General features: G+C 65.9%; 2 protein-coding genes across 8 annotated transcripts in view; one reads left to right on the top strand and one right to left on the bottom strand.

The window, feature by feature from the left end:
- Positions 1–8,464, top strand: part of SLC16A3 (solute carrier family 16 member 3) — a 9,652-nt gene extending 1,188 nt beyond the window's left edge. The window contains exons 1-6 of one of the 4 annotated variants that reach the window (XM_011373661.1): positions 519–1,920; positions 5,003–5,118; positions 5,829–6,076; positions 6,294–6,437; positions 6,658–7,419; positions 7,697–8,464. In XM_011373661.1, coding sequence (XP_011371963.1) covers positions 5,854–6,076; positions 6,294–6,437; positions 6,658–7,419; positions 7,697–7,947 — 1,380 coding nt within the window. In that variant the 5' untranslated portion in view covers positions 519–1,920; positions 5,003–5,118; positions 5,829–5,853 and the 3' untranslated portion in view covers positions 7,948–8,464. Of the gene's footprint in view, positions 1–518; positions 1,921–4,912; positions 5,119–5,828; positions 6,077–6,293; positions 6,438–6,657; positions 7,420–7,696 lie in introns of those variants that run through there. The other 3 variants (XM_023538624.1, XM_011373660.2, XM_023538623.1) reach the window with 3 other exon arrangements.
- A 397-nt stretch (positions 8,465–8,861) lies between these two features.
- The window catches only part of CSNK1D (casein kinase 1 delta), a 31,356-nt gene continuing 25,678 nt past the window's right edge, over positions 8,862–14,539 (bottom strand). For 2 of the 4 annotated variants that reach the window (XM_023538625.1, XM_023538626.1), the window contains exon 9: positions 8,862–8,966. In XM_023538625.1, coding sequence (XP_023394393.1) covers positions 8,877–8,966 — 90 coding nt within the window. In that variant the 3' untranslated portion in view covers positions 8,862–8,876. Of the gene's footprint in view, positions 8,967–11,252; positions 13,160–14,160; positions 14,225–14,539 lie in introns of those variants that run through there. The other 2 variants (XM_011373657.2, XM_011373656.2) reach the window with 2 other exon arrangements.

Below are 14,539 nucleotides of genomic sequence, written 5' to 3'. Positions count from 1 at the left end.
GGGAGGCGGCTGCGCCCCGCAGCCCGGGCGGGTCCCGGGTAGAAATAGCTCGGTCCGCCGCGGCCCGAGTGCCGGCTGTATTTGGTGGGGCTCCGTCCCCGTCCCCGAGGGCGTGGGGAACACCGCGCTACCGACCGGGCGCTGGCGGGTTGGGGGTACCCGCGGGGCTCTCTTTCTCACCGCTACTCCTTGCCGCCCGCCTAGACACTCCCAACGCATACCGCCCCTGGGGCGGCTTCCAGCCCGGGCTCCGGGCGGAGAGGTCGGCCGCCCAGAGATTAGGCTGGGCTGTCTGCGCTGCCTCACCAGGGGGGGCTTCAGGGGTCTCGGTTTCCTTTTCTGGAAAATGGGTCGATAATGCAGATACCTGGGGGCTACACAGGCCAGTGGCTGGCAGGCCTGAGTGGAAGGGAAGCAGTCAGCCGAGTCCCTGCCACTGGTGATGCCTGGAGTCTGGCTGAGGGACAGAGCCCCCCCCCCCAGCCCCCCCCGAGTCTGGCTGAGGGACAGAGCCCCCCCCCGCGGAGGGCCAGAGTGCTTCTCTGTCCCAGAGGCACGGAGCTGCACACCCAGAGGTGCCTGGGCAGACAGGGTCACTTTGTGTGGTGACTACGGCCAGGCTGGGTGGCCTGAAGGACATCAGATGGCAGCTCCCCCCGCCACCATGCAACCCAAGCCTGTGGCTTTGGCCAAAGCCACAAGCAGGGGTGGGTGCTGTGTGTGTGTGGTTGGGTCCCCGGGTTACCCTGTCTCATTGCCAGGACCCCAAGGTCTGGGGTCAGGTGGGTGCTAGGAGAGACGGGACTGTCGTGCGGGCCGAACTCGGCCCCACAGGGTGGGCAGGGACTGGGGAGTTACTCCCATGGTGAGAGGTCTGCCCCCTGGGGCCTCTGGGGGCACTGGTGGCAGATGTACAGCCTTCCTGCCCAGCAGTCTGTGGTATGGACAGGGCCTGGGATGGGCATGGGAGGCCTGGTCCCAAGGTAGGCTCTGTACTGACCCCAGTTGACCACGGGCAGGGCCTGACACCCTGGAGACAACTTGGCTCTCACTGACTCCAGTTGGACGCCTCAGTCCGGAGTGGCAGCTGTGAGGAGGGGTCTGTGCACCGGGGGCTGTGTGGAGGGGGCCCTTCTGGGAGGCGCTGAGTGGGGAAGTCGCCACACAAAGCCACCGACCCATCACTGCCTCCAGGTCAGGCCTGGGGGCACTGGGCACCACCGTGGCGGCGGACAGGGTTTAGGGCTTCTCACAGCCTCGCCTTGGGAGCGCAGACCTCTTCCAGGCCTCAGTCCCCATCTGTGAAGTGTGCCGTTAGGGGACACGGCCCCGGGGACCCAGGGTTCAGGCCCCTGAAGGGGGAAATGAAGCCAGTCCGCTCTGGGGGAGCCGCGAGACTGCATGCGCGGACTCTGCGCGCCAGCCAATACGGTAGCGGGGAGTGGGGGCGCCTACTCCAGGCAGTACGGCACTGGCTTTTCCCTCGGCGCGGTCACGTCCCCCACGTCCCAGCCTGGCCAGCAGCGGCCTCTCCAGAGCATCATTCCTTCCCACCCCTTTCCCGGTCTCTACCCAGGTGGGACCCGCCCTGCCCAGCGCGGGTCAGGCCCCACTCCTGCCCAGCCGGAAGCTGGACTGCAGGGCTCACACGGTGGGGGGAGGGGGGACAGTGGCCCGGTGGAGCTCAGGGTCCCTCTGCCCCGCCACTCCCCTCCCCTCCACCTGGTAGGCGCACTGAGGCAGGGACCCCCTTCCAGCCTTGGCCTTAGCGCACTGGGACCAGGTGGCCATGCGGATGGCAGGCCAGGCACTCCCAGGATCAGGCCGGAGGGGAGGCAGCTTTGGGCCTGCTCCAGCCTCCTCGGCCACCCGGCCCCTCCCACTGCCCTCCGAGCCTTCCTGAGGAGGGGGCTCTGACCGGTAAGCCCACAGACGCCCACCAGTGCGTGGGCTCTTCCTTGTCACAGTGGGGGATGGTGTGGGGGGGCACGGCTGAGAGCCAGGTGCTGGCAAGGGGGGAGGGTGTCGTGTGCAGTGTTCGACCTGGCGAATGGGGCCGGTATTTCTAGCCAGGCCCGCCCTGGAGCTCACAGGGCACCGGGCATGCCCTGGGGGCCGTGGTCAGAGAGGTAGGGTGGGGGGCTCCGCAGGCCTGGGGCAGACCCCTGCTTGGAGCCCGCCTCCCACCTCCCCAGAAGCCCTAGGCCTCTTCCTCCAGTCAGAGCTCTGTGTACTTCGGGTGGGCACTGGGAGTCCTGCAGCCCACCTGGGAGGGGCACAGGCCTCCTGAGCCCCAAGAAGGCAAGTGTCTCAGATCTGCTGTTACCTGTTTGCACATGGAGGCAGTGGGGAGGAGAAAGGGGAATGCGTCCCCCCACTCCCCCAGGGCACAGATGCCTTTTGCCATGGGGGGGGGCCACCCCAGCTGGCTTCAGGGGCCCTGGGGCCCTTTCGTGGGGGGCCAGGCCTCCTGGTATGGGAGGTCCAGGAGGGAACGTAATCTCCCTTTTCCTGCCCTGGCTTGAGCTGGTTGGTCTCCAAGGACTTAAGTCCAGCTAGGTGGGTAACTGGCCAGCTCCCACGAGCACTGGGACAGGCTGCAGGTTTTAGGGTTAGGGCCACTGCACTGACATGGGGGACATGGCCTGCCCTGGGGGCTGACTGGCCGGACAAGGACCCAAGGTGGGTGAGGGACCGCAGGTACAGAGCGGGCCCCGGGGAGCAGGCCAGGGTGCACTAGGGACAGCAGCAGGCCCACAGCAGTTGGCTCCAGACCTTGGAGGTGGCTGAAGGCAACGGGCTGTGGGTGAGGTGGGGTGTTGACGGGACACAGAGAGGGTGGGGCTGGACACCAAGATGGAATCTGGAGCCGGGTGAGTGCAGGCAGAGCAGGTGCACTGGGAGGCCAGGACCGCAAGAGTGGTGGGCGGCTGAGGGGCTGGGCCCCCACCCAGGCAGCCGGCAGGAGCCTGACGGGAGGGCCCGCTGCGTCCTCCGGTGTGCGGTCTGTGAGTGGGCCACTCCAGGGCCCCCCGTGCCCCCCTCCTCGGCCCGCCTGACCCAGAAGCGGGCACACAACCCCACCGGGCAGATCGGCTTTCTGAGGCCCACTGGGCGTGTTATTTCAGGGCTGGGGACATGGTTCACATGCCTCCCTGGGACAGTAAATGTCACGGAAGGCCAGCCGGCCAACGTGTACCCACTGATGGGCCAGTGCTGCCTCCCAGTGCACGGCAGTGAGGGTGCCACCTCTCCCCCGGGTCTAGGCTGGGCAGTGGCAGGCCCGATGCTGGGCTGGGTTGATGAGGCCATTTTACTCTTGGGGTCTGGCCCCTTCCCTACCCACCCCGGGGTTAGCAGAGCCCTTCTCCCCTCCACCCCCCATTTGCAAATTAAAGCCTCACCCTGAGGGCCAGCCGGGGCCATTTCGGCCTGGTGACCCAGCAGGCAGGGGGTCTGCTGGAAGCCTCTGCAGTCTGGCCTGCAGGGGTGGGTGGCAGAGGCTGGGCCTTGGTCCCAGTGCAGAGGACAGGACACAGAGGATGGCCCCACCCCAGGCGAGCCTCGCGTGGCAGCCACGTGGTCCGCAGAGGTCCCCCGAACAGTGCGGTACCCTCGCGGCCTGAGGCCTGGCAGCCCACCCCCTCTACCTTACGCTTCTGAGTGCTAGTGTCAGGAGACGCCCCACGTCCTGCAGGCTGCCAGCCTGTGTCCTGGGGACCCTGGGAGCCTCAGGGGAGGGCCTGGCCCTGGTGGGCAGCGGACGGCAGAGACCAGGACTCCAAGGTTGGGGCGCTGTGACCCGAGTGTGGCAAGAGCGGACAGGCAGGCCCGAGGCAGGCCACTGTGCTTTGTGACCTCCGTGTACAGAGCTGGCCTGTTCCTGCTGGTTTGATTCGCCCCCCACCCCCCCTTGGCCTTTGCATGGCCCACTCGATTTATTTAAAAAGTGCAATGAGCGTTAAGGCCACGACCAAGCAAGCCAGGATTCCGAGGACAGCCAGCACCTCAGCGCCCCACGTCCTGAGGGTCCCATGCTCTGCCTAACTCATGTCCGTGTATCACAACACACCCCTAAAGTTTTGTGTGGTCAGCTTTGTTCCTTTACAGTTGCCCTGCTTTGTGTGCCTTGGACTTTCTAACCCTGACGCTGCAGTGTGCAGGGTCCGCATGGCGCCCCATCCCGTGCACTTGGCCGCGGGTCAAGGTTTGGGCAGCAGGCTGTGGTCCTGCGCAGGGCTCTGGCAGGGAGAGCCCGGGGCGGGGGCCACACTGAGTCCTTCACGCCTGGGGCGCAGAGCTGGGCCACCCAGGGGGCCGTGTCAGGTCATCTGCAGGGCAGGGGCTCCCCTGGTTGGGGTGCCCCATGCACCTGTGCCCCCCGGGCGGCTGCACAGCCTTTGGCTTCAGAGACACGTGCTGCCCACTGAGGTCCAGCAGCCGTCCGCGTGCTCAGGCCGGGGGCAATGGCTGGACCCACAGGGCCCAGGGTCTGGGTGCTGGAGCGTGGAGAGCCTCTGGATTCCTCAAGGTGCGGGGCCTCTGGCTCCGGCCCGGCTGGGAACAGGCAGGCTCGGAGGTGGACTTCTAGCCCAGCGGCGGTGGGCTGTTCTGCACCAGTGGGCTCTGTCGCGTCATCACCCTGACTGCTAGCTGGCCCCCGGGGTTGGCCATCTCACACAGCGGCTGCCGCTCGGAACCACACTGGGGTCCCCGGCACTGAACCGGGGGCGGGCGGTACTTTTCTACCTTCTTCTGCCCTCCGGGCAGAGGCCCTTGCCCTCACTCCGGTCCGGTCCCAGGCTCCCTGTGTCTCAGACGTGGAACTGGGCCACCAGGGAGCATGCGAGGTTGGAGGGCAGGTCTGAGGAAAAGGGGCAGGGTGGGGCCAGGGGACCTTGAAGGCCAGTGGGCGGGCAGGGTGCCAGCAGGAGGGGTGCCAGGAAGTTGCTGGGCATCAGCGCAGGTGGAGTGTCCATCCGCACCTCGGGTCCTTCCCCAGAGCTGGTCCACCACACTCGCTGGTGAGGACAGACCCGGCTCCTGCGGGCAGCACAGGCTGGACTGACGCACCCAGGCCTCAGACTGCTGGACGCCCCTCGGGACAGCTTCTGTCTGGTGAGGCGGGGGGCAAGGCCAGCAGGCTGGTTGGGGACGGGGGTATCAGTGCTAGGACTGGCTGCCGGGTCAGGGATGAGATGGGAGGAGGGCAGGGCCTCCGGCAGGATGTCGGGCCCCAGCACTCAGAGTGGCCCACAAGAGCTGCAGCCTGTGGATGATCGGGGTGGAAGCAGCCGAGGGGGGAGACCAGCTGGGGTCCTCCCGTGTGGGCCGGAGGCATGAGGGCCCGTCCTCAGTCCCCGCTAACCCACCTGCCTTCGGGGCGGTGCTGCTGGCCACCCCCTGACGGCACAGTCCGCTGAGCCTCCCCCAAGCCCAGTATTCCCACGAGCCACTGGGGTCTGCCTTGTTCAGCAGGTAACCCGAGACCTGGCTGAGCCCAAAAAAGCCACTGCCCTTTAGGGCCAGCTGTGTGGCAGCGTGGATGGAGGGGGGAAGGGCTACAGCTCTTGGTCACCCCAGACCTTGAGCTGTGCCCCAGCACAGGCTGGGGCCGGAGGCAGGCTCTCGGCAGGGGTTGGAGGAGTGGGAAGGTGGGCAGTGGGGGCCCCCAGGGCCCCCAGAGCTGGGCTCCTGCTGGGGACTGAGGCCTGGAGGGAAGGAGCCCAGCCTGGTGCCAGCTCTCCACCGTGTCTGTCCCCACGCTGCTGGGCTGTGGCTGGGATGCCCACCTGACAACCGAATGAGCCTGCCCACCTCTCTCTCAGGGACGAGGAACCAGCCTTTCTGGCCATGGGAGGGGCCGTGGTCGACGAGGGCCCAACTGGCGTCAAGGCCCCTGACGGAGGCTGGGGCTGGGCCGTTCTCCTGGGAGGCTTTGTCATCACAGGCTTCTCCTACGCCTTCCCCAAGGCGGTCAGCGTCTTCTTCAAGGAGCTCATGCACGAGTTTCGGATCGGCTACAGCGACACGGCCTGGATCTCCTCCATCCTGCTGGCCATGCTGTACGGGACAGGTGCGCGGCCACCTCCCGTTCAGAGGGCCCGTCCGCACCCACACTGCTGTGCAGATCCACGCAGGGGCCACCGGTGTGGGCGGCGCTGTGTTCGGGGCTGTCTGAGTGGACGCGCTCTGGGCAAACGGTGCCCCTGGTGTCCGCTCGGCTGGGGCGTTGGGAGGGGCTGGGGCGTCGGGAGGGGCTGGGCCCTGCCACTCAGTGCTGTGTCCCACAGGCCCGCTCTGCAGCGTGTGTGTGAACCGCTTTGGCTGCCGGCCAGTCATGCTGGCGGGAGGCCTCCTGGCGTCCCTGGGCATGGTGGCCGCATCCTTCTGCAGGAGCGTCATCCAGCTCTACCTCACTGCCGGGGTCCTCACTGGTGAGTCGGGGGGCCGGGCGGGGAGCGCTCAGCGGGCGGAGGAGCATCAGGGCGGCGGGCCCGTCACCCTTCCCTCGGGCGCCAGCCTGTCCCTCCATCCCCGTCTGTCTCCCAGGCATGTCAGTTGGTGACGTGGGCTCTGTGCTCACACCATACGTTTGGGGGGCCCGGGACCAGGGTGGGGGCAGGGTAGTGCCTCACCTGCTCGCCCCCACTCCAGGCTTGGGTTTGGCGCTCAACTTCCAGCCCTCGCTCATCATGCTCAACCGCTACTTCAACAAGCGGCGCCCCATGGCCAACGGGCTGGCGGCGGCCGGCAGCCCCGTGTTCCTGTGCGCGCTGTCGCCGCTGGGGCAGCTGCTGCAGGACCAGTACGGCTGGCGGGGCGGCTTCCTCATCCTGGGCGGCCTGCTGCTCAACTGCTGTGTGTGCGCCGCGCTCATGCGGCCCCTGGAGGCACCGGCGGGGTCGGCGCCCGCGTCTGGGCCCCAGCGGCCGTCCAGGCGGCTGCTGGACCTGAGCGTGTTCAGGGATCGTGGCTTCGTCGTCTACGCGGCAGCCGCCTCCGTCATGGTGCTGGGGCTCTTCGTGCCACCCGTGTTCGTGGTGAGCTACGCCAAGGACCTGGGCGTGCCAGACACGCGGGCCGCCTTCCTGCTCACCGTGCTGGGCCTCGTCGACATCTTCGCCCGGCCGGCCGCGGGCTTCGTCACAGGGCTCCCCAAAGTGCGGCCGTACTCCGTCTACCTCTTCAGCTTCGCCATGTTCTTCAACGGCTTCACCGACCTCACGGGCTCCACAGCCAGCGACTACGGCGGCCTGGTGGTCTTCTGCATCTTCTTCGGCATCTCCTACGGCATGGTGGGGGCGCTGCAGTTCGAGGTGCTCATGGCCATCGTGGGCACCCAAAAGTTCTCCAGTGCCATTGGCCTAGTGCTGCTACTGGAGGCCATCGCCGTGCTCATCGGGCCCCCGTCCGGAGGTGAGGGCTATGGCCCACCCCGTCCCCAGGAACGGGGACTCACGGTGGGAGGGCTCTTCACGGGGGGGACCCCCTCCCCTGCCCGGTCCAGGCAGGCCACCGTGTTGTCCAGCACACAGGGGGGCCAGCAGGTGTCGGGAGTAAATGGGGACCCCTTAGTCCAGTGTAGGAGGGCCCGGCAGCCTGGGCCAAAGGCAGGCGCACACCCAAATCTGGCCCCTCAGACACGGAGAGTCAGCGGGAGCCGCTGGCCCGGGCTGACACTGTCCCCTTGCAGGCAAGCTCCTGGATGCGACGCACGTGTACCAGTACGTGTTCATCCTGGCTGGGACCGAGGTGCTGGCCGCCTCCCTGGTGCTGGTGCTGGGCAACTTCTTCTGCATCAGGAGGAGGCCCGCCGCGGCCGTGGAGGGAGAGCACAAGCCCCCCGCGGATGGTGGGGTGGACTCGCGGGAGGTGGAGCACTTCCTGAAGGCGGAGCCTGAGAAAAACGGGGAGGTGGCGCACACCCCCGAAACCAGCGTCTGAGCCGGAGCCGACGGTGGTGCAGGGAACCGGACAGGCGGTCGAGGCTCGTATTTATTTCACAAACAGGACTCGCTCGGGCCAGACCACCGGCTCAGCCCGGCAGCACGTCATCACCTGATCAGTGTTTTTCGGGGGAGGTGGCGGGTGGGAACCGTGTCACTCCAAAGCGGATCTGTGGTGAAGCCAAGCCGCGAGGTTACAAGCCGTCTGCATCAAGCACCCAGCCTGCCGACCCCGGAGCAGCCCGGAGCCCACCGCTGGGCTCCAGGACCTAGACGCCCACGCTTCATGCTTCAGAGACAACACGACTTTAATCAGCAGCAGGGTTGGAGACACTGCTGAGACAAGCCCGCCCCGCCGGCCCCCACCCAGCACCCCAGCCTGCCCTGAGTGTCTGGGGGACTGAGGTCCCCCGCCTTGGCCGGGGTAAACCTGCATGTGGAAGGGGCTGAGTTCTCTAACGGGGGAGGGGCGTGGTCTGTCTACCCTTCATCCCCAATCTACTGTGTCAAACGTTGGAGTGGGTCTGGTCCTTGCTAGTGCGTCAGCCCCCTAAGTGCTGCTAGTCCTGGGCCTGGCTGTGCGGGACGCCCTGGCAGCTCAGAGCACCGGCACGGGGCCCTGGTGGGGGCAGGGCAAACGCCACTGCGCCTGGGAGCCCTTCCGAGCCACGGGCACTTGAGCTGAGATGGGCGTGTTTTTCACTCCCAGGCGTGTGTTTAAAGACAGTGCTCTTCCTGCCTTCTGTTTATTCACGCCCCGGTTGGCGGAGAGAGGCTCTACACGGCCAGCGCGCGGGGCGGGGGTCTGTTCCCCATCCTCCTCATCTATCCCTGCTGGCTTCACCCAGGAACCTCGCACCCACCTGCCCTTGTGGCCAGCGGTGGCCCGTGTGGCTGGGAGCCTGATTGGAGGCCGCTGGGGCCGCGTCAGTAGGTGGTGCGTCGGGGGCGCTGGGGACGGCAGCGGGCGCCCTGGCGGGCGGAGTGCAGCCGGAGAGACGCCACGTCCCTGCTCCTCTGCAACGAAAAGCAAGCGAGGGCTCATGCCAGGGCCCCAGGGGCCACTGCTCTCCCTCTCCTCTCTCCCCGCTCCCCGTCCCCGAGCCCTGCGCAGACGCCAGCTCCTGCTCGCAGCCCCTCCCAGTCCCGTGGCTCTGGGACTCTGCCTGCCACCCTTTCTGGTTTTCTGTCCTCTCTGCCGGGGGCGTGGACTACGGGCAGCACAGGTGGTCGCAGGGGTCGAGGCACAGCCTGCATCTGCTGGGGCACGTAAGGTGGGCCATGCAGGGCTGCTGGGCAAAGCTGAGACGCCAGCCCCCCATCTGTCACATCTCAGAGGGCTGGCCCCACCTGTAGACCCAGGCCTGGCTGTTTGTAGCCACCTGAGGCAGCCTGTAGCCCCCCAGCTACCCTGGGGGGATTCACACCCGCTCCCTTCACTCCTGGTGTGCACCCTGCCTGACTGCTGCGTCACACGAGTCACCCCTGGCTTGCTAATTGGCCGAGTACCCCAGGGGCGTCTCCGCTCACTCTCATCCTGAGCTGCCTTCCCCCCTGCTGGCCAGAAGCAGCAGAAAGTGGGTACCTCCTGCTGTTTTTACATCAGCACCCAAAGGGCCTGGCCTCCACGTGAGGGCCAGTAACCCCCAGAAGTCACATTTTGGGGACACCATTAAACAATCCTACAATGGTTGACATGTCTGCACTGCTCCCCTGGGGGCATGACCCACAGCTGGCCTGGGACTGTGGTCCACGCAGTCTGAAGTGGGCGAGAGCTAGTTCCCCCCAACCCAGGCCTCGGTGACGTGGGCCAGATGCTACGTGCCCATCACGGAAGCAATATTGCTGGCTGGTGACGAGGCTGGACTAGAGGCTGACGCCTGGGGCCAGGCAGAGGGTCAGCATAGACTCGTCTGCCTAGCTTTCTGGTTCCAGATGTTTCCGGGTGTGCCCAAGACACGAAAACAGGAAACTCCCTGTTCTCAGGAAGCAGTGGCCCCCAAGGGCCCTAAGAGCCGATGAGGAGGCAGCCAGTGCTCAGGGGGATAGGAGCACAGATGGGCCTGGCCCCTCCCTCCAGATGTCTCCCGCAAAGGAGGCTCATACCCCACACCCTGTGAAGACCCCCCAGTGGTGTGGATGCCCATGCTGACCCTGCCCTCTGTGGAAAAAATGTACACATCACCCCAGAAACGCAGGATTACACAAGCAGGCACCTGAGCTGCTATCCCCACGCTGGCCAGACCCAGGGCACCTGCCACACACACATTTGGGAGGGCCTGTGTGGAAAACACCCTGGACACGTGTGGCCCCCACTGGGGTGAGGCCCATGGGGGGAGTGGACGCTGGGAGTGGAGCCCGAGCGCCCGGCCCGACCCAGGCCTAGGGGCGAGGGAGGCCCTCCCAGCACTGATGGGGCGGGGTGAGGGGTAGGGGCAGGAGCTCAGCAAGAGGGCCTCTCCTGACAGGAAGCAGTGCAAGGCAGCCCAGGGCAGGTTCCACTGACATTTCCACTGATGCAAGTATCAGCAGGCTGGGGGGACTCCTGACAGGGTACAGACACAAGGGACGGGGCCGAGGAAGAGCCCAGCCTCTGCCCAGAACCTGAGGGATCCCCGGGCCCAGCCAGACTGGCAGAGAGCAGGAGGGGTGGGGGTCACACCTGCCCTGCCTGTGCGGGAACTCACCTCCAGCCCCGGCACACGCATTGCGTGGTGCGGCACGCAGGCTGGGGCAGGATGACGGGGAGGGACAGGGCTGCCCCCCAGGGCCTTCGGCCTTCTCACTCAGAGCCATCAAAGGTTCTTCTGCGGGGGCCTCCTGGCCTTTGATAACTCAAGTGGGAGAGGGAAGCCGAGGCCGTGAGTGTGACGGACGGATGGACGGATGGACGCCTTCCCAGACGTGATCCGTCTGCTGGTTGCAAGGGCCACAGAGCATGAAGCGGGCCCGCGGGACGATGGGCACCTCGCCGTGAGCGGCCGGGATGGGCACGGTGCCAGCTCCCGCACCGGTCACTACTTGGAAACCCTGAGGCAGGAGGCGGGAGGACACCGGTCTGGTGCTGCCCAGAGGGTCACTGGGGTCAGGGGATCTTTGGAAATCCCCAGGTGGACTGGCACAAGGAAGCAGTGGCCCATCCAGTCTCTTCCCATTGGCTCCCAACCAGCTCCCCACCCCCCCCAGGGCTGGAGAGGGCCGACACCCACGCCCACCTTCCGAAGTGAGCTCACACGCGGCCCATCCACGCGCACTGTGGACGCCCGCACCGGTGAAATAAAGACCACGCGGCACGGGCAGGAAGAAGGTAGACGCCGTCATGAATTTATTACTGACACGGTGTAGGCACACAAATACAGTGGTTACACAAGCGCGGGTCAGAGCCCGGCCACCAATCACAGGTCACACAGACACTCCGACGACGGCCCCTGCAGGTCGTGATGGGGATCGACACTGCCCACGACCACGCACCGGGCACTAGACCGGAACCCACTGCACAAGACAACCGGCGACGTCGGGCAGGGCCTGGCTCCAGCGGGGGTGCAGGCGTCACGCCTCCTGAGGGGGAAGCCCGTCAGAGGAAGGCGCGGGGCCCCAAAGGGAGCCCCCAACTTGCCCTGACCTACCCAAGCTCCCTCTGCACTCCTACCTGGCCAAGTCCCTGCACCCCCAAATGCTTAAAGTAGCTGGCTCGGGATTCCGGAAGCAGCCAACAGTCATGTCCTGCGCCGTCAAGGCACCCCAGTCCAGGCCTCCCAGGCCCAGCACTCGTGCTGGGGGACTTGAGGGCAGGAAGGGACAGACCCAGACACCTCTCAGGCCCCTAGCTTCCTATGAGCACCCCGGACTCCAAACAACACTGCAGTCGGGTGACGAAGAGAAACGTGAAAGTACCTATAAGTATACATATTGCACCTCGTTTCCCCAAGACGGGGGGCTCCTGTCTGCTGGCTGCTGCCACCACTACCTGGCGCCTCTGATGCTGCAAAATGAGCAGGGACAGTGGCCCAGCCACCCAAGGGTCTTTCTGGAGAGCCATCGGCCCCACCCTGCTTCGTGACCTCTGTGGGGTTCGCTCCATCTCAATGCAAGTCGTGCTGTCCCTGCTTCTTGGCACTTCAGAGTGGATCCCGGGGCCCGCCGCCTTTCCGGGCAAACCTGGCAGACGACCACGTCCTTGGCTTTGAGCACACAGCTCGTAACACACGTCAAGGGCCGACCTGCACTGCAAGTATGTACAGCGTTTAGAAAACTTCCCCAATTCAAAGGCATTGGGTCACCACCTCCACGAGGGCCTCACACGACCCCGAGGAGGGGCCCGGCGACGCCCGGCAAAGCCTCAGCTTCTGTGTCTCCAGCACCCGCTTCCACTTGGCCGCGTCCGGGAAGGTCGGAGGGCGCTCGGCTCTGCTGCAAGCAGTTGCGTCCTGGCCCGCGGCCGGTGCCCTGCTCTGGCCACTGCGCAGGCATCTCGCTGACGGTGGGGGAGGGGTGACAGCCAACACCAGGGGAACGAGGTCACGAAACACACAGCACACGCAGACGCACATGTTACTTACACACACGTGTACACTGAGAAAAGCCCCTCTCCACAGCGAGCGCACGACTGAACCGCACAGGAAACGCCACGAAGTCCCCTGTGCCCGCGCCCTGCCTCGCTCCGTCCTACACAGAAATCCCACGCCAGCGTCCGTCAGGGCTCTTTAAAGTCACCATCTTTGTGAGGGCCGCAAAAACAGACAAGAAACAATAAGATTTCTTTACACAGATTTAAGCCAATAATTTTTAGCAAAATGATACAAAACTGTCTGAACCAAGTAGAAGACGGGTGGTCACAGCAGACTCGTCGGGAGCAGGCGCCACCGCGGGAGGGAGAGCTGCGAGGCTCGCGGCCGGGCGGGGGCTGCGCCATCCTCACTCTGCTCTTCTTCCCAGCCCCGCGACAACGAGTTCACGTGGGGGGCCTCATGGAGCCCCTGGCGGCGGCGGCAGCGCTTGGAGTCTGTCCGGTTTAGTTTTAGTTTCCCCATGGGCGTTGCTGGGCGGGTGGCCTGGAGCTCCCGGTGGTCTAGACCGGGGGGCGTCACTAGTAAAGCCATGTAACAGAGTAGATCAGCCATGCATTCACTGTCTGCCCTTCACAGCAAAAAGGAGAGTTCTCACCGGTGCACGACAGACTGAAGACCACTGGAAGCCACCCGACCGGGAATCTGTCGGAGCCAAAGCACAGGACAAGGTCAGCAGGCGGCCGGAGGGCCGAGGCCAGTCAGGCTCGGGCACAAACCACCAGTGATGGCGCCCTGGGCGGAAGGGGACAGATGCCACCTAGCCCCGCACCGGACACCCGCGCCCCCAGCCGCTCCAGGACATGTGCTCGGCAGGGCGAGTGGCGGGAAGACGGGAAGAGGAAGAGGCGTGCAGGCAGGAGGCCTGGAGGCCACGGAGCCGAGGAGCTTGCAAGCGACAGGACGAGCGTCCAAGCAGGAAGAAATACTTGCTCCCAGCCCCGCTCCTGGAGAGTAACCTGGTGTTTTGAAAACGAGGACCAGGCCCCATGGGGTGCTGGGACTCCCCTCCGAGAAAAGACACGACAAGCAGTTCCCACCAAGACGTTTCCAAGAGCGCCACCACGTTCAACTGCAGCAGGCCCCACAGTGGTGCGGAGCCCTGGGCAGGAGGGAGCCACCGAGTGTCGCCCAGACACACGCCCGTGTGGGAGCAGGCGGCCGGGGCCGGTGGGTCAACACGGACGGCAGCAGAAACGAGATGCTGCGCAGGAACCAAGTTTGAGAAGGAAAACACACCGAGGACAGAAGTGAACGCAGGAGAAGAGGTGACAAAGCCAGGACGGCAGAGACCAGAGCCTCACGCAGCGAGAACGCAAGAGCCCCCACCAAGCGCGGCCACTAAGCTGAGCGCGACAGACACACGACGACACGACTGGCCCGCGGCCGGGCGCCATGGGAGCCAGCGGTGTGCGGAGCCCCGGGCTCCTGTGCCGCACGGCGGGCGGGTCCTGGCAGCCCGTCCCCGGGCTCCGCAGCCTGCCGCCCCCCCAGACCAAGCAGCAGTGGCTCTGAGACCCACAGGAGGAAGAGACCTGGGGCCCTCGCTCGACCTGCAGCACCTGGCATGCAAGCCCGAGCCCACCTGCGTGCTCCCGCCCGCCTGGCGCCTGCCGTCTGGCCGGCCCGGCCACGGGCTCACTCACCGGGGCTGCCTTCCAGCGGGGAGACGTGCAGCTACTTGCCGTGGTGCTCGAAAGGAATGCTATTCTGAGGTGGGAAAAGACAGCTGTTGGTGAGGGTCCCGCTGGCCGGGCCGGCACGGAGGCCCCGTTTCCGGAAGCGCTGCCTCGCCTCGACCAGGTCCGCCATGGCCGCTGGCCGGGGTGCCTCAGAGGGGACCCCAGCCTCCCTTCCGCAAGTTGCCCCGAATAAGAGTGACGAGTGACTGTGGCCACTCCAGCAGGAAGAGTCTGTCACCAAGGCCAACCCCTCCCCATGACGCAAACTGGACGCGTCTCCTCACCAAGACGAGGAAAACGACAGGATCTCGCTGGAGGAAGCGCAGACGACACTTCAGCTGAG

The sequence above is a fragment of the Pteropus vampyrus genome, unplaced genomic scaffold, assembly GCF_000151845.1.
Source record: "Pteropus vampyrus isolate Shadow unplaced genomic scaffold, Pvam_2.0 Scaffold227, whole genome shotgun sequence".
Taxonomy (NCBI): Eukaryota; Metazoa; Chordata; class Mammalia; order Chiroptera; family Pteropodidae; genus Pteropus; species Pteropus vampyrus.
The sequence above is the reverse complement of the archived record's forward strand: the minus strand, read 5'-3'. Positions and strand labels throughout refer to the sequence as shown.